Below are 17,160 nucleotides of genomic sequence, written 5' to 3'. Positions count from 1 at the left end.
TTATTCTACTTATAAACAGTACAAAACACTATTCAGCTTAGCCCTCAGCCACACTGCAAAATATTGTTTTGGCTCACTATATATATTTTTTACCAAAGCAAATGAAATGACTCACCAAGTGTGTCTATGGTGACTGCATCACTGTATTCAGTGTAGTACACTGGTTCTCCTCTCCCTCTGCACCAGTAGATTCCACCTTCAGACACACTGATTGGTCCAGTAGAGTATTGAACACCATCTTGCATGATCAGTGAGTCCTTGTTATGTTGGTACCAGTGGTAGTTCCATTCAGATTCAGAGTCCTCCACAGAGCAGCTGAGTGTAACACTGCCCCCTACAGGTATGTCTGTATACGGGTCAGCTTTCAGTATGGCCTTTTGTTTTTCTGTTCAGATTAGGAAGAAAAAAGAGAAGGGGGTGGTGGGTGGTGGGGAGCAAGGGGAAGAGAGAGAAAAACAATGTATGTACATATTTACACATAGTATATCTATGGGGTGCGATATGTAGCCTGGTAAACCCTCCCTCCGGAAATCTCATTTCTATTTGATTCCAGGAGTGAGTCTGGCCTGATAGCCCATTGTGGGGGTTTCTAGTGGAATTACCAGCTAACCGAGCCTATCAGCGTCGTCGCACATCGTTCTGTGATTGACAGCGACAGTTGGCCAATCAGGTGGCGAGTTCGAGTGAGCCCAAAACACGAACGGCAGCCATCTTTTTCTGTCCACTATATTCTCTGCTATTTTTTGACTTAAAAAAGCTCTCTAACTTCTATTTTGAGGCACGGAATTTACTTATAAGATATCGTTTGGATAGAATTTAGTTGTTTAACTTCATATATGTGGTCAATTAATCATGACAAAGCCTATTTAAAAATAAAAATTTAGAGAACCGGTAGGGGTGGGCAGTGACACCCATGTATCCGAATAAGGCAACCCATTTTGGGCCCCGAAAGTCTCAAAAGTCCCGTTGCGTCACATTAGACTGGTGAACTGCTGATTGGCTGAAGGGGAAAAATTATCATTGGCTGAAGGGGTTGTCAGTCAACGGTATTACTCCCGCCCAACTCCAGCCCGCAGCCAATATTGCAGAATGGGCTATCAGGCCAGACTCACTCCTGGAATCAAATAGAAATGAGATTTCCGGAGGGAGGGTTTACCAGGCTATGCGATATGTACCTGAGGTTAAACAAGGTGCGTGAGCATAGCAGCAGATACTGTACATGATATGGATGTTAGTTATGGTGCTAATAAAACATCAGTGTGGACATGGGATTAAGGTTCAGAGTATCAGCACATGTCAGGTTTGACCGCATAGTCCACTAAGGTACCTTTCACTGATATAATCCAAAATTAGGTCCATAAAGGAGAGCAAAAAGTCCAAGGACAGGCGGCGATCATGCCTTGTTCAGAAGCCTAATGGTAGCCGGGTGAAAGCTGTTCCTGAACCTGGTGGTGTTGCCCTTGATACTGTCCTTGCCTGGCCACGGTTGTTGTAGGGGTATGAACAGTTTGTGGCTGGGGTGGTGCCTGTCCTTGATGATGCACTGAGCTTTGACTACACACCTCTTCTGTACAGTTCCTGGAGCAAGGGAAGCTTGCCTCCCTGCGCTCTGCCGACCGCACCACCATCTGTATGTTTCTTTTTTCTCGGGCAATACAGTTTCCGTAACAGGCCGTAACACAGCCTGATAGAACACTTTCAACAGAGCTGTTGTAGTAGCTGTTTAAGGTTCTAAAGGTTTGAAAGGTGTGAAGGGTTTAAGGGTTTAAGGTTCTAAAGGTTTGAAAGGTTTGAAAGGTTTGAAAGGTTTGAAAGGTTTGAAAGGTTTGAAAGGTTTGAAAGGTTTAAGGTTCTAAAGGTTTGAAAGGTTTTTAAAGGGCAAGACCACTTTGTTAGAGGTTTGGGTTGTGTAGTTACCTTGCCATTATGTAACTCCAAAGTTGGACAAGAAATCAAAAATAATTGCTCCATTGATTAGAAATTGAAAAATATGCTCCTCATTGACTTACATTGTACGCTGAAACAGCTCTCAAAGTCACTCTTTTAGCACATAAACGGACGCAAACAAAGTTGATTCAGACAATATAGAACATCACCAAACCCAGTACTGTTTTTTTTTATTTTTTTTTATGTTAACTTCCTGTTGATTTTGCTATTTTTATGTAGAAGAAAACCCGGACTGGATCCGCGGATCCGGATCCGGATCTTCAAGTAGTAAAATCAACAGGAAGTTGATATTTTTATTAAAAAAACAAACAGTACTGGGTTTGGTGATGTTCTATATTCTCTGAATCAGCTCTGTTTGCGTCCGTTTACGTGCTAAAAGAGTGACTTTTAGAGCTGTTTCACCGTACAATGTAAGTCAATGAGGAGCATTTAGAATTATCAATTTCTAATCAATGGAGCAATTCTTTTTTATTTCTTGTCCACCTTTGGAGTTACACCATGGCAAGGTAACTACACAACCCAGACCTCTACCAAAGTGGTCTTGCCCTTTAAAGGTTTGAAAGGTTCTAAAGGTTTTAAAGGTTTTAAAGGTTTTAAAGGTTCTAAAGGTTCTAAAGGTTCTAAAGGTTTTAAAGGTCTACGGTTCTAAAGGTTTGAAAGGTGTTAAAGGTTTGAAAGGTGTTAAAGTATTAGTGGTGTTAAAGGTTTTGATAGTGTTGACAGTGTTGAATAGTGTAAAATGTAGTTTTTTAGGGGTAAAACTGTGGTTGCTAGGGTCTGATAGCTGGTTGCTAGGGTCTAATAGGCGGTTGCTAGGGTAAACAGGTGGTTGCTAGAGTCTAATAAGCGGTTGCTAGGGTATAATAGGGGGTTGCTAAGGTCTAATAAGCAGTTTATATGGTCTAATATGCGGTTGCTAGGGTAAAACTGGTGGTTGCTAGGATAAAAAGGTGGTTGCTAGGAATATAGTATATAGCCTAATGAAGAAATAGTGAAGATAACACTAGAAAGTACTGTTCCTGAAGAAACAGTGTGGGATTGCTAAGAATGTTGATGATGTTGAGTATTGATAGTTTTATAAGTGTTAAAGGTGTTAAAGTATCAGTAGTGTTAAAGATTTTAAAGGTTTTGCTAGGGTCTCATAGCCGGTTGCTAGGGTCTAATAGGCGGTTGCTAGGGTAAAACAGGTGGTTTCTAGACTCTAAAAAGCGATTGCTAGGGTCTAATAGGGGGTTGCTAAGGTCTAATAATAAGTAATTGATATGGTCTAATATGCAGTTGCTGGGTAAAACCGGTGGTTGCTAGGGTGAAAAGGTGGTTGCTAGGCTCTAATAAGCAGTTGCTAGGCTCCACTGTAGCTAAATGGCATTTCCCCATTGAAATGAATGGGATTTTTTAAGCAATTAAAAGTTAATTATTATTATAATATAATTATTATTTCAAAAATGAAAATGGTAGCCGACATGTCCTAAGTAGACTGAACGTTATAGAGTTGGAACGGAGTTTGTAGCCAAAAGTATGAAGGACTAGTTAGGGGCCAAAAAACTGTGGGAAGTATATAATAATAAATAGTGAAGATAACATTTGTGTGATCGCCTTAGCGATCCCACAAATAGGGAAGATAACATTAGTGTGATCGCCTTAGTGATCCCACAATAATAAATAGTGAAGATAACTGTTACATCCCATGGTATGTACTGTGTATAATGTGTCCTGTCCTATGCAAGTTTAGTGTGTCATGCCAGACAACTGACTGTGTCCTGTTCTATGCAAATCTAGTGTGCCATTCCCGACCTATGATTGGCTCATGGCATCCAGTTCTCTGTCCATTCCATTGGTCCGTGGTTCTCCAGCATGGTGGGCCAATCAGAGAGCACCTTCAGTTACCAGTGGTCGATTGGTGGGGACATCTCAAGCTACTGTGGACTAATCATGACTTGTCTGATTTACTATATAAGTTGGCTGTTGTTCACATGTAGTCTGACGCTCTCTCTCTCTCTCTTGCATCTGTGCATGTCCAGGCTGGGGCATGCTCTTCATGTTCAGACCATGTTTGACCTTTATGACAAGGGTAGGCAAGGTAAGATTGGGGAGGCTACATTCTGCACACATGTAGGGTACCTATATGCTGTCTAGAAACATTAGTAAGAGGGTATGTGCCAATTCTGTATTTTGTTAGTTTATTTAGTAAGTTAGGTTTGTTTTGGGTTATTCCCTTATTTCTGTATTAGATTAGTTAGGTAAGCTTTAACACACTTGAGTTAGTTTAAAGGGTTTTTTGTAATCACTGGCACTGCCCTGCCTCCCTACGTCTTGGTCCTTTCTAAAATTCCATTATCTTGTCAAATCACCTTAATGTAAATAAATCACTTTTCTTTGCACCATACCACCGTGTTTTGTTACTCCCTGTGCCCTAGACTCATAACAGGGTCGTAACAATAACATTAGTGTGATCACCTTAGCGATCTCACAATAAATAGTGGCAATAACATTAGTCTGATCGCTTTAGCGATCCCACAATTAGTGTGATAGCCTTAGCGATTCCATAATTAAAGCCTATGATTCTAAAGTGAGTGTGTACTATTTTCATTGTGCGTTTGCTGTAGCCTACGGTCCCACAACCCACACAGTTACTGTAAGTGAATCACTGAGCCAATTTAAGAATGAATTTACTTACCCGAGGCAGCAACTAAAACCAGCGATAAACCCAGAAAGGTCAGTATATTAAACCGTGTGTTGCAAAGAGCACGATTCATTAATCAGCGAGATCTCTTTATGTTAATTTCATAATCCTGTCGGGTTTAAATTACACTGGAACAATTTTACAATCCATTACGTAAAGAGTGGTATCTAACTCCAACCCCATTCACATCTCTATATTAGAAAAGTGAAAGTAGAAATTGATAGTTGTGTGCATTCTTCAGTTCTGACGACACTTCCAGACTGAAGTGACGACACTTCTACAATGCAGGTGTTGTTGGTAAGATATAATTGTGGGTCATTTGTGTGCTCAACAACACACAGAGGTTCTGTCCCGTTCAGTTCTATTGCGAAGTTGCTGCTCAGGTGGTAGAGTCCATTAGAAACATTCTGAAAGGTTATGGAAGAAGTTGGCAGACGTTCCCCATATAACTTCCAGTGAACCAGCACTCGTGCGTGCGTGCGTCTGTGCGCGTGTGCGTGCGTGTGTGTGTGTGTATGTGAGTGAGTGAGACTCACCTAAAACCGTTAAGTTAAATATTGTGTAATTGTACAGTGGGTTGTAGAAATGGCACTTGTATAACCCCTGATCATGCATTGTGATGTTTGTCAGGAGAAGAGAGCAGTTGTTACTATTCTTTGTCAGGAAGATTTCAGCCCTGTCCTTGTATCCATCACTGAGCTTTGTGATGTTTCTCTTGTAGCTGAGGACATTCTTGGTTGTTTCTCCTTGGAAGATTTGCCAACTAACATCCCTGGCCATGTCTCTTTTCAAGCAAGGGCATGACAGGAGAAGGTTGTCTTCCAAGGCCACTATGATTTCCACTTGATTGTGGCCTAGAAAAGACAAAGGAAACATGCATGGTCATGTCTTTTATCAAGGTCTCATCAAAGTATTTTCCTTTAATAAACATTTCCTTCGGTTAAGGTCATGTTTGTTTTGTTTCCCCTGTAAGTCAAGAATGAGAAACTCAGCCACAAAAGCTCTCATTCCTTTTTTCACTGCTCTTGCACATAGAAATGCAGTGATACATGCACACATTGATTTCTGCTTTTAAGTACACTCAGTCTCAAGACATCCTTTCAGATGACGCACACCATTGCATACCAAATCGGATTATGTTTCCTAAGTAGGCCGAACGTTGTAGAGTTGGAACGGAGTTTCTGGCTATTAATTGCTAAAAAAAAAGTCCCATTCATTTCAATGGGGAAATTCAAAGTGAAATATCTCTAAAAGTACAAATTATTTAAAAAAATCTAATAGTAGCCGACATGTCCTAAGTAGGCCAAACGTTGTAGAGTTGGAACGGAGTTTGTATCTATAAGTATGAAGGACTAGTTAGCCGTCAAAATATGGGGGGAACAACTTGAAGATAACACTAGAAAGTACTGTTCCTGAAGAAACATCGTGGGATCGCTAAGAATGTTGATGGTATTGAGTATTGATAGTGTTAGTAGAGTTAAAGGTTTGAAAGGTTTAATGTTCTAAAAGTTTGAAAGGTTTGAAAGGTGAGAAAGGTTTGAAAGATGTGAAAGGTTTGAAAGGTTTGAAAGGTTTGAAAGGTTTGAAAGGTTCTAAAGAGTTGAAAGGTTTAAGAGGTTCTAAAGGTTTGAAAGGTTTGAAAGGTTTGAAAAGATGTAAAAGATGTAAAAGGTTCTAAAGGTTTGAAAGGTTTGAAAGGTTTGAAAGTACAAATTATTTCAAAAATTCAAATGGTAGCCGACATGTCCTAAGTAGGCCAAACGTTGTAGAGTTGGAACAGAGTTTGTAGCTAAAATAATTATAGTAATAAGTAATACTAGGTAACTTTTCAACAAAATTAAAGTTAAATTGTATATCTTTTGTGAGTGGCAAAAGTTTCACAACACCCACTCCATGAATTTCACCCACGAAAGCCTTTTATTTATATATTTTCTATTGAACAGTGTCGAGGGGGACTTTCCCGCGAAAATGACGTCATCCGGCCGGAAAACGGAGGCGGAAATGCACCGGTTTCCTGTTTGGCCAGGAACTACCGCACCGGTTTCCTGTTTGGCCAGGAACTACCGCGCTAATAACAGAAGGGAAACTCACACTGATTTTAAGAGATTGTATGATTTGAAGGTCGAAAAACAACAGAAAAGAAAACACAGCTCACGGTAACTAAAGCTCCACTGGCTAAGAGATACGATCCACAGATCGTATAAAACAATTAAAAGAACGCTTTTTGAAACGCTTCCGTCTTCCGGTGAAAACAAATGGAATTCTGGGTAACGGAGGAATAAACAAACGGCCTGCAGTGACGGTAATGACCAAGCAGTGGCTGCTAAAAATCGTTATTTGTGGACCTGCACTGTATAACTTTAAGGACTAGTTTGCCGTCAAAAAACGGGTGGAACGGGTGGAAAATCCCATTCATTTCAATGGAGAAATTCAAAGTGAAATATCTCTAAAAATTGAATTCAGATCAAAAAATCAAGTGGTAGCCAACATGTCCTAAGTAGGCCGAACGTTGTAGAGTTGGAACGGAGTTTGTAGCTAGAAGTATGAAGGACTAGTTAGAGGTCAAAAAACGAAAATAATGGATTTTTAGGCAATTAAAAGTGAAATATCTCTAAAAGTACAAATTATTTAAAAAAATCTAATGGTAGCCAACATGTCCTAAGTAGGCCAAACGTTGTAGAGTTGGAACAGAGTTTCTAGCTAAAAGTATAACATTTCCCCATTGAAATTAATGGGATTTTTTTTAGCAATTTAATGTGAAATATCTCTAAAGTACAAATTATTTCAAAAATTCAAATGGTAGCCGATATGTCCTAAGTAGGCAGAACGTTGTAGAGTTGGAACGGAGTTTGTAGCTAAAAGTATGAAGGACTAGTTAACCGTCAAAAAACGGGCGGAATAATAATAAATAGTGAAGATAACACTAGAAAGTACTGTTCTTGAAGAAACAGTGTGGGATCGTTGATGATTTGAGTACTGATAGTTTTATAAGTGTTAAAGTATTAGTAGTGTTAAAGGATTGAAAGGTTTAAGGTTTGAAAGGTTTGAAAGGTTTGAAAGATTCTAAAGGTTTGAAAGGTTTAAGGTTTGAAAGGTTTAAGGTTTGAAAGGTTTGAAAGGTTCTAAAGGTTCTAAAGGTTTGAAAGGTTCTAAAGGTTCTAAAGGTTTGAAAGGTTCTAAAGGTTTGAAAGGTTCTAAAGGTTTGAAAGGTTCTAAAGGTTCTAAAGGTTCTAAAGGTTCTAAAGGTTTTAAAAGTATACGGCTTGAAAGGTTTGAAAGGTTTGAAATGTTTGAAAGGTTCTAAAGGTTCTAAAGGTTCTAAAGGTTTTAAAAGTCTACGGTTTGAAAGGTTTGAAAGGTTTGAAATGTTTGAAAGGTTCTAAAGGTTTGAAAGGTTCTAAAGGTTTGAAAGGTTCGAAAGGTTTGAACGATTTGAAAGGTTCTAAAGGTTTTAAAAGTATACGGCTTGAAAGGTTTGAAAGGTTTGAAAGGTTCTAAAGGTTATAAAGGTTTTAAAAGTCTACGGTTTGAAAGGTTTGAAATGTTTGAAAGGTTCGAAAGGTTTGAAAGGTTCGAAAGGTTTGAAAGGTTTGAAAGGTTTGAAAAGTTCAAAAGGTTCGAAAGGTTTGAAAGGTTCTAAAGGTTCTAAAGGTTCGAAAGGTTTTAAAGGTTTTAAAGGTTTTAAAGGTTTTAAAGGTTTTAAAGATTTGAAAGGTTCTAAAGGTTTTAAAAAGTGTACGGTTTTAAAGGTTTTAAAGGTCTACGGTTCTAAAGGTTTTAAAAGTGTTCAAGGTTTGAAAGGTTTGTAGTTTTTTAGCGTATAACAGTGATTGCTGGGGTCTAATAGGCAGTTGCTAGGGTCTAATAGGCGGTTGCTAAGGTAAAACTGTGGTTGCTAGGGTCTGATAGCCGGTTGCAAGGGGTCTAATAGGCGGTTGCTAGGGTCTAATTGGTGGTTGCTAGGGTAAAACAGGTGGTTGCCAGGGTAACACAGGTGGTTGCTAGGGTAAAACAGGTGGTTGCTATGGTATAATAAGTGGTTGCTAGGGTCTAATAGGGGGTTGCTAAGGTCTAATATGCAGTTTATATGGTCTGATATGTGGTTGCAAGGGTACAATTGGTGGTTCCTAGGGTAAACGGTGGTTGTTATGGTCTAATAGGCAGTTGCAAGGGTATAATAGGTGGTTGTTAGGCTCTAATATGGTGTTGCTAGGGTCTAATAAGCAGTTGCTAGGCTCCACTGTCGCTAAATGGCATTTCCCCAATGAAATGAATGGGATTTTTTAAGCAATTAAAAGTGAAATTACAAATTATTTCAAAAATTCAAATGGTAACCGACATATCCTAAGTAAGCCGAACGTTGAAGAGTTGGAACAGAGTTTGTAGCTAAAAGTATGAAGGACTAGTTATGGGTCAAAAAACGGACGGAATAAATATAGTATATTGAAGATAACATTAGTGTGATCGCCTTAGCGATCCCACACTAAATAATGTCAATAACATTAGTGTGATCACTTTAGCGATCCCACAATAACTAGAAAGTACTGTTACTGAAGAAACAGTGTGGGATCGCTAAGAATGTTGATGGTATTGAGTATTGATAGTTGTATAAGTGTTAAAGGTGTTAAAGTATTAGTAGTGTTAAAGGTTTTAAAAGTTTAAGGTTTGAAAGGTTTGAAAGGTTTAAGATTCTTAAGGTTCTAAAGGTTTGAAAGGTTTAAGGTTCTAAAGGTTTGAAAGGTTTAAGGTTCTAAAGGTTTGAAAGGCTTGAAAGGTTTGAAAGGTTTGAAAGGTTTGAAAGGTTTGAAAGGTTTGAAAGGTTTGAAAGGGTTGAAAGGTTCTAAAGGTTCTAAAGGTTTGAAAGGTTTGAAAGGTTCTAAAGGTCTACGGTTCTAAAGGTTTGAAAGGTTTGAAAGGTGTTGATGTATTAGTAGTGTTAAAAGTTTAGTGTTGAATAGTAATAGTGTAAAATGTAGTTTTTAGGTTAAACAATTACCCTAAAAACTACATTTTACTATTAGTAGTGTTAAAGGTTTTAAAAGTTTAAGGTTTGAAAGGTTTGAAAGGTTTAAGATTCTTAAGGTTCTAAAGGTTTGAAAGGTTTAAGTTTCTAAAGGTTTGAAAGGTTTGAAAGGGTTGAAAGGTTCTAAAGGTTTGAAAGGTTTGAAAGGTTCTAAAGGTCTACGGTTCTAAAGGTTTGAAAGGTTTGAAAGGTGTTGATGTATTAGTAGTGTTAAAAGTTTAGTGTTGAATAGTAATAGTGTAAAATGTAGTTTTTAGGTTAAACAATTACCCTAAAAACTACATTTTACTATTAGTAGTGTTAAAGGTTTTAAACGTTTAAGGTTTGAAAGGTTTGAAAGGTTTAAGATTCTTAAGGTTCTAAAGGTTTGAAAGGTTTAAGTTTCTAAAGGTTTGAAAGGTTTAAGGTTCTAAATGTTTGAAATGTTTGAAAGGCTTGAAAGGTTTAAGGTTCTAAAGGTTTGAAAGGTTTGAAAGGTATATTTTCAAAAAAAGAAAAGTTACTTCACATTTGTGACTGGGTACAAGGCAGCAATGTCATTTTTCATTTTTTTGCAGATTATTAAAGTACAGAATATAAGCTTTCAAATGAAGTGTCATTGAAATATGAATGACACCTCTCAACTCCTGGTAATGGGCGTGAACAATGGGTAATTTATTCAACCTAGCCACTCTAATCACTCCCCCATTGACACCTTTCAGTCAGCTGTCCACTCTATAAAATATTTAGTGCCAGGGACCCCCATACAGGATCTGTGTTGTAAAAAATAGGCATATTAAATAATCATCATCATAATAGATTTAATAAAAGATTTATTTGAAAATAGCAGATCTACAAGCTCGCAATGCATGCTTGTAGATCGGCAATTTTCAAATAGCCGATGTAAGTAAATATATGTATTTTTTTTAATAAGATGTACTGTATATAGGGTTAAATGCTTAGAAAACAGAATAGCCTAAAGACCAGTGTGGTCTAGGGCTTTCACTACTAGTGATTTGTACTAGTCGACTAATAATAAAGACGCTCTGGGGCAGCTATTTTCAAAAATAATCTTGAAAGCAAGCCCAAATAAGCAGCTACACTTCAGAAACAAGCCAAAACAAAAGCAACCAGCAACTGAATATTTATAAGCGACTTTAAAGGTTTCATGACGTTCAGTTTTTACCACACATTAAAAGTATTTGTCATGGTCCTTCAAACGTGTCTAGAAAGTTTTAACAAAAAATTCCACTCCATTGATCCATGGCAGGTGTTTTTCTCTCACATTTCTAACGCCTTTTCAACTGCAATGAAACAAGAAATCTTTGCCTGCGGGTGTCGCTGGTGAGGGATTTTGCCTGTCAATCATCGCCTCTACTCCGCCCCGTCCCCAAAGGAAAGGATAGGGGAGGGGAGGGGCGAGGAGGAGAGTGGGCGGGATTAATCGGCTGTGACCTCACTGCCGAAGGGCCAAGCTCAGATGACTTTTCAGCCTAATTATTCAGAAAACCCCAGACAACAGAAAATCCACTGAATGTTCAAAGTTCAGATTTTTTGGGTATAATTGAGGTCATAAAACCCCCCAAATAACATAAAAAATAAAAAAAAAGTGAAAATGAATGTCATAGAACCTTTAAAGGAAAATAAGCCCAAAGTCGCTTAAAATAATCAAACCTGGGAACACTGTCTGAGGAACAGTATTTCGCACCAGCAAGGTTGCAATATCTAGCCCTATGAAACTTCAACCTGGTGTTTGCACTTTCTCCTTTTACGTACATCTACATAAACGTTCAGATTTGAAATATAAAGTGCTTACCCCCCACAGATGTTACAATTCACTTTGGGTGGGTATAAGTACCCGTATCTTCAGCATTGTTCAATAAAAAGCATTTTAATCTGATCGGCGGCCATTTTCTCATAGAGTTGCAATGTATCAGAGTGCAATACACCTCCCAACCGTAACATTACATTACATTTACATTACAGTCATTTAGCAGACGCTTTTATCCAAAGCGACTTACAATAAGTGTATTCAACATAGGTAGGGAACGAAAACTACTAATCACCAGAAGTCTTTAGTGCATTTTCTGCAAAAACAAGCAACCAAGAGTATACCTAGCGCTAAGGTAAAAGTGCAGTATATCAGCTACCTATTTCCTTAAACAGATGAGACAAAATAGCTAAATCAAATGAGCATGAGCTAAAACAAATAAGTGTATCGACTAAACAAGATCCAATAAACAATACAGCAATAGAAAACAAGCGTTCGTACAACTAGTTAACAACAAGTAGGTCAGGCAGAGAGGAAGGGTAGTGTTTCCTGAAGAGGTGGGTAACAGTCGTGTAGTTGAAAGCAAATGGAGAAAATGGCCACCAATCGGATTAAAAAGCTTTTTATTGAACAATACGGAAGATACAGGTACTTATGTGGGCCCGTACATAATTGCAACATCCGTGGCCATGGGTTAAGCACTTTATATTTGAAATCTGAACGTTTATGTAGATGTGCGGGTTGTAAATGAAGAAAGTGCAAACACCAGGTTGCAGTTCAGCCAAGACGCTCGCCACGACGAGCTAACGAGGCTAGGCTACACAAACACTCCACCGTTGTTTTGTCCACATCTTCAGTGAAATACTTCCAGTCAAATGAACGTCGAGCGGCCTGTTGTTTAGCTGGGGCTGCCCTCACAAAGCTGCTGTGTTCGCTACAATGTTATATTGTTAATACAACTAGATTCTGTCCCGAAAAAGACTAACGCAATACTGGCCACTTCCCACCGTGGTGAAGTTAGTTTCAGCCTCAGGTTGAATATTCACCCAGTGGATATTACTCCAGTAAAGTAAAAATACCTCAAAATTGTACTTAAGTACAGTACTTGAGTAAATGTACTTTGCAGCACCACAGAGAGGAGGGCTACTGATGGGCGGGGATTAGGCTTGTAACCGGAGAACAATGGAGCCAACGACCAACCAAAACCACTCATGCAAATGTTTTCCCTGCAAGTTAAAGGTTTAATGACATTCACTTTTACACCACATTCAAAGTCTTTGTCCTGGTCCTTCAAAAGTGTACAAAAAGTTTTAAGTGAAAATTCCATTCCAGTGATCAATGGCAGGTGTTTTTCTCTCACATTTCTAAAGCCTTTTCAACTGCAATGAAAAAATAAATCTTTGCCTGCGGGTGTCGCTGGTGAGGGATTTTGACTGTCAATCATCGCCTCTGCTCCGCCCCCCCCAAAGGAAAGGATAGGGGAGGGGAGGGGCGAGGAGGAGAGTGGGCGGGATTATTCGACAGTGACCTCACTGTCGAAGGGCCAAGCTCAGATTACTTTTCAGCCTAATTATTCAGAAAACCCCAGACCACAGAAAATCCACTGAATGTTTTAAGTTCAGGTTTTTTGGGTGTAATTGAGGTCATAAAACCCCAAATAAAACATTGAAAATAAAAAAAGTGAAAATGAATGTCATGATACCTTTAAAACCACTCTCTGCCCACACAAGACCGACAGAAACACACAGAAACACAGCTGTTTTTGTAATGTAATTTAAACCACTTAATGATTCTAAAACGACCATCTTTTGGAATACAAACCTTCTTCAACATTCGAACTGTGTTAATATGAAGGAGGAAAAAAAGCAAAAAAACTGTTTCTCAACGGGCGAGTTGATGCCCCTTTCTCCAGCCAGTCACATTTGTGAGGGTATCACACACTCCCCGACAAACAATAGTGGCTCCTGACACTTGACCTTAATAATTCAAAACCCCAAAATTCAACAACTTCACTCTGAACAGTGGATAGTTAGTATAAGACAAAGAAGAACACAATAAGCATTCCCAAGGTAGGTATCGAATGTCCTTAAAGGGATACTTCACTTTCCGCCGGGGGACACATTTAAAAAAAATATTAAAAATAAATGAAAAAAGTTATGGAAAATTCATGGCCCCCTCACACATTAGTAGGACACTGCGTGTCGTGAGGGGGCCATGAATTTTCCATAACTTTTTTTCATTTATTTTTAATATTTTTTTTAAATGTGTCCCCGGCCCGAAAGTGAAGTATCCCTTTAATGTGTGTATAGTCCGTGGCATATTTTTTTTGCGCAAGTGTTTGTGTATGTGAGTGTGCTTGTGTGTGTGAGTGTGTACAGTCTTTGCTGTGTTTCAGTTCAGTTCAGAAACAATGTAATAGGTGGGAATGGGTATGGAGTGATGGATGGGGGCATTGGGGGCTGAAAGGGAAGGGGATAGGGATGGGGGTAGCACAGCTGGTTCCACTGCATCGGATGGATTCCAACTGCATTCACAGTGGTACGGGGCTGGTAGGCTGGTTGGCCAAGGGTTGGATACGTGAACATGTAGCCAGGCCATCTCATCCTGGTGGAGTGTCTTAGAGGGACTTGACACTCAGGCTGAGGCTGAGTTAATTCATTAATAAATGAATATCAATTAAACTATACAACGTATCTCTTAGCAAATTGAAAGTACACTATTCCCGATGAAGCCGGTCAATTTGACAGATGGCACGAGTGTGTGCGGAGGAGTAGCGGTACAAAATAAAGTTTATCCGGAAAAATGAAGTACTACAAGTACTATTGTCTGGTTGCCCTGTTAGGGCTACCACACTAATAATATGTGCTAATGTTTCATTACGTATGGGTAATGATAATTGACCAATATAGACAGCTGCGCATTAAGGTGTTAATCAGAAAGCTAATTAGCACCTTCCTGCCTTCTGCTTTTATGTGTTTGGACAGTGCGCAAGCATGTACACGCACACGCTTCACAACCACCCTGAAAGTGAAATGCCTGCCAAGTGAGGTCAACTATAGCGCCTCTTTCCTTTGGTTGACACCAGGACCATGTTCACCAATGATTAACTCCATGTGTTGAAAACACAGCATCAAAACGCCACAACTGGACTGCCACCGACCGGGGCCCAGCTGCTTCTGAATCGTATGTGACCGTGCGGCTTGCCCATACAATCCTCCCATACAATCCTTCATCAGACTTCAATCATCATCTGATGATGGATCCATCTTTATAGTAGAAATCAGTGGGAGTTCAGTGGATGGATAACCAGTTGTCTAGTCTTTGGACAGGCAGTCCACAGTGACATCACTTCCCTCTGTCACAGGAAGTGCTCTCCAGGATCACATCTCCTTCGGAAGAACGATTGGTCTCAGTCTGATGGTTAGAAGTACGTTTTTAGGTGGTTGATTGACCAGCAAGCAATAATAAATAAAGCTCTCCCTCCCTCAAAAACAGTCAGTGAGTAACCCTTGGGCAAGGCATTTAGCAACACCACAGTTGTTCAGCAGTCACCAGCAGAAATACTGGATAGCTCACAGGCACTGTATGACCGTGTGCAACTGTGTGGAAGTAAAGCAAGGTAGATCTACATTAAAATAGCTAGCATACTTTGGTGTTGGTGATGGCTGATTTAAGCAGTCACACCTGGCCTGAGTCAAAACCTTTTGGACTCTAAGGCAGGGCCGGTGCCACAAGTGGGCAATGGCCCCTCAACCGGACCGTCCTTCCCCCTCAGTCGAGATGGACGTGAAAAAAATAATACGTTAAAATTAAAATAATATCAATAATAAAATATACAACTCCTTTGGTTGTCTGCTTAGCTCCCTCCTCCTATTCATTATTACGTTGTTGCGTCACATAGGTAAAAAAAACTCCCTCGCGCATGTGAATACTACTGGAGGAAGCATTGCATGTTGATCGTGTGTTGATAATGCAGACTAGGAGCGCAGTTTCAAAATGCATATTTCGGAAATGGATGAAAAAACGGACAGAATCTGTTGCAAGCAGGGGTGGACCAACAGGCCAGCTTGTGGTGGACATTTTCTCAAATTTAAATTTTTGCCACGGACATACAAAATAAATGGTCAATACTATTACCAGAAACCATAGGCAGAGAATGGGGAAGGCTAATGGTCTACTCTATTTGGATACAGGATAGGCGGGTGCTATAGGGACATCTGGGCACCTCCATGTAAAATTGGCTATTTTGTGTAAAATGTTTAAAAATTAAATATATGTAAAGTGTACATGATGTGAACATGCACGGTACATCATAATCACACTTAATTTTATCCTTCAACTTATTGTTTATGCCCCAAAATGATATACAGGTTTTGTAGCAATTTATAGCCATTGTAGAAAAGTTTGACCCTAATTGTCGAATGTTTAAGCATGTTCTAATCATGTATATTTTAATTTACTTAAATTTTACTCCAAACATTTCCTTTTTTTAGCATTTTGGAAAAAATAGCCAATTTAAAGGGATATTTCACTTTCAAAAAAACTTTCGATCCTTTTATCGTCTACTCAGGCTTTTGTGAACGCCCCCAGACAGTTTTTAAGTTTCTTGATTCAGTATTTAGATATTTGATATTCATTTTATCAGACACGCCCCCTTCCTATACAAACCCATTGTAACTTCAAACTCCATTTTTAACATGTTAGATTAATCAAAAACACCCGTCCTTGGTTCTGGTTACTCATCCTGCCCTCCTAATACGCACATTTTTTTAGTGTATTTTTTTTTTTTTCATATTCCAAAACAAATATTAAAAATAAATGAAAAACGTTATCGAAAAAACACGGCCCCCTCGCATATTAGGAGGGCAGGGTGAGTCACCAGAACCAAGGACGGGTGTTTTTGATGAATCTAACAAGTTAAAAATGGAGGCGCCCACAAAAGCCTGAGTAGACGATAAAATTATCCAACGTTTTTTTTTTGGTGAAATATCCCTTTAACACCGAGGTGCCCAGTCTGGCCACTCTTCCTTGGTGACCACCTACCCTGTTACCTTTATTTGACCAACTATTATAGGCTATTTGTTTTAAGGACCACATGGTCAACGTTATGATGTAGGCTAAATAACAGCAATTAAATGCACTGATTGTAAACAATAATGCACACCTAATGATGCAAACACAGTAAACACTGACCACTAAAGTTACCTGTCTGCCCTCTCCACCACCTGCTGCAAGTGCAACCACCTCTGTTCCTGGGCCACAACTAGCACTGTGGGTGTGGACGATAACAACAACAACACAAGCACGGCCGAGTCACTCTCTGTCACGGACCCGGTTCACAGTTCTCCTGTTGTTATGTCAGTAATTATTCGCCATTATCACCACCAGCACCGTCAGAGTCTAACATGCCAAAGACGAGTGATTCACTCACAGTAGGTGCCAATCATGGGGTTTATAGTCCAAGGACTAATGCCTTACACCCTACATGATATTCTGGACTGACATTTTGATCAACTGCTATACATGAGTGTGTATACAGTAGCAGTGTAAGTGTATTCTTTCTCTGACAGCGGGTCGGTATGCCTAAATCAGTGATTACACTGACAGGCCATCAGGAAATGTCTCCAATCTGCAGAATCCGATAGCCAGTCCAGACCTGCACCAGTACACTCCAGTATCTTCATGGTACTGGTCTCCGATGACACGGTGGGATGTGATTATTTGTCCCCAGTCTGTGGGACACACTCAGAAATGTCC

General features: G+C 39.4%; 1 protein-coding gene across 1 annotated transcript in view; it reads right to left on the bottom strand.

Moving 5' to 3' along the window:
* LOC308101327 (uncharacterized protein) overlaps positions 1-17,160 on the bottom strand; it is a 52,304-nt gene that overhangs the window by 14,398 nt on the left and 20,746 nt on the right. The window contains exons 3-4 of the mRNA XM_080450751.1: positions 5,167-5,484; positions 116-385 (exon numbers count right to left, since the gene is read on the bottom strand). Coding sequence (XP_080306877.1) covers positions 116-385; positions 5,167-5,484 — 588 coding nt within the window. The remainder of the gene's footprint in view (positions 1-115; positions 386-5,166; positions 5,485-17,160) is intronic.

The sequence above is a fragment of the Gymnoscopelus braueri genome (assembly GCF_963280865.1).
Source record: "Gymnoscopelus braueri genome assembly, chromosome: 15".
NCBI classification, from domain to species: domain Eukaryota; kingdom Metazoa; phylum Chordata; class Actinopteri; order Myctophiformes; family Myctophidae; genus Gymnoscopelus; species Gymnoscopelus braueri.
Note: the sequence above shows the minus strand (reverse complement) of the source record. Positions and strands in the feature narration are given on the sequence as shown.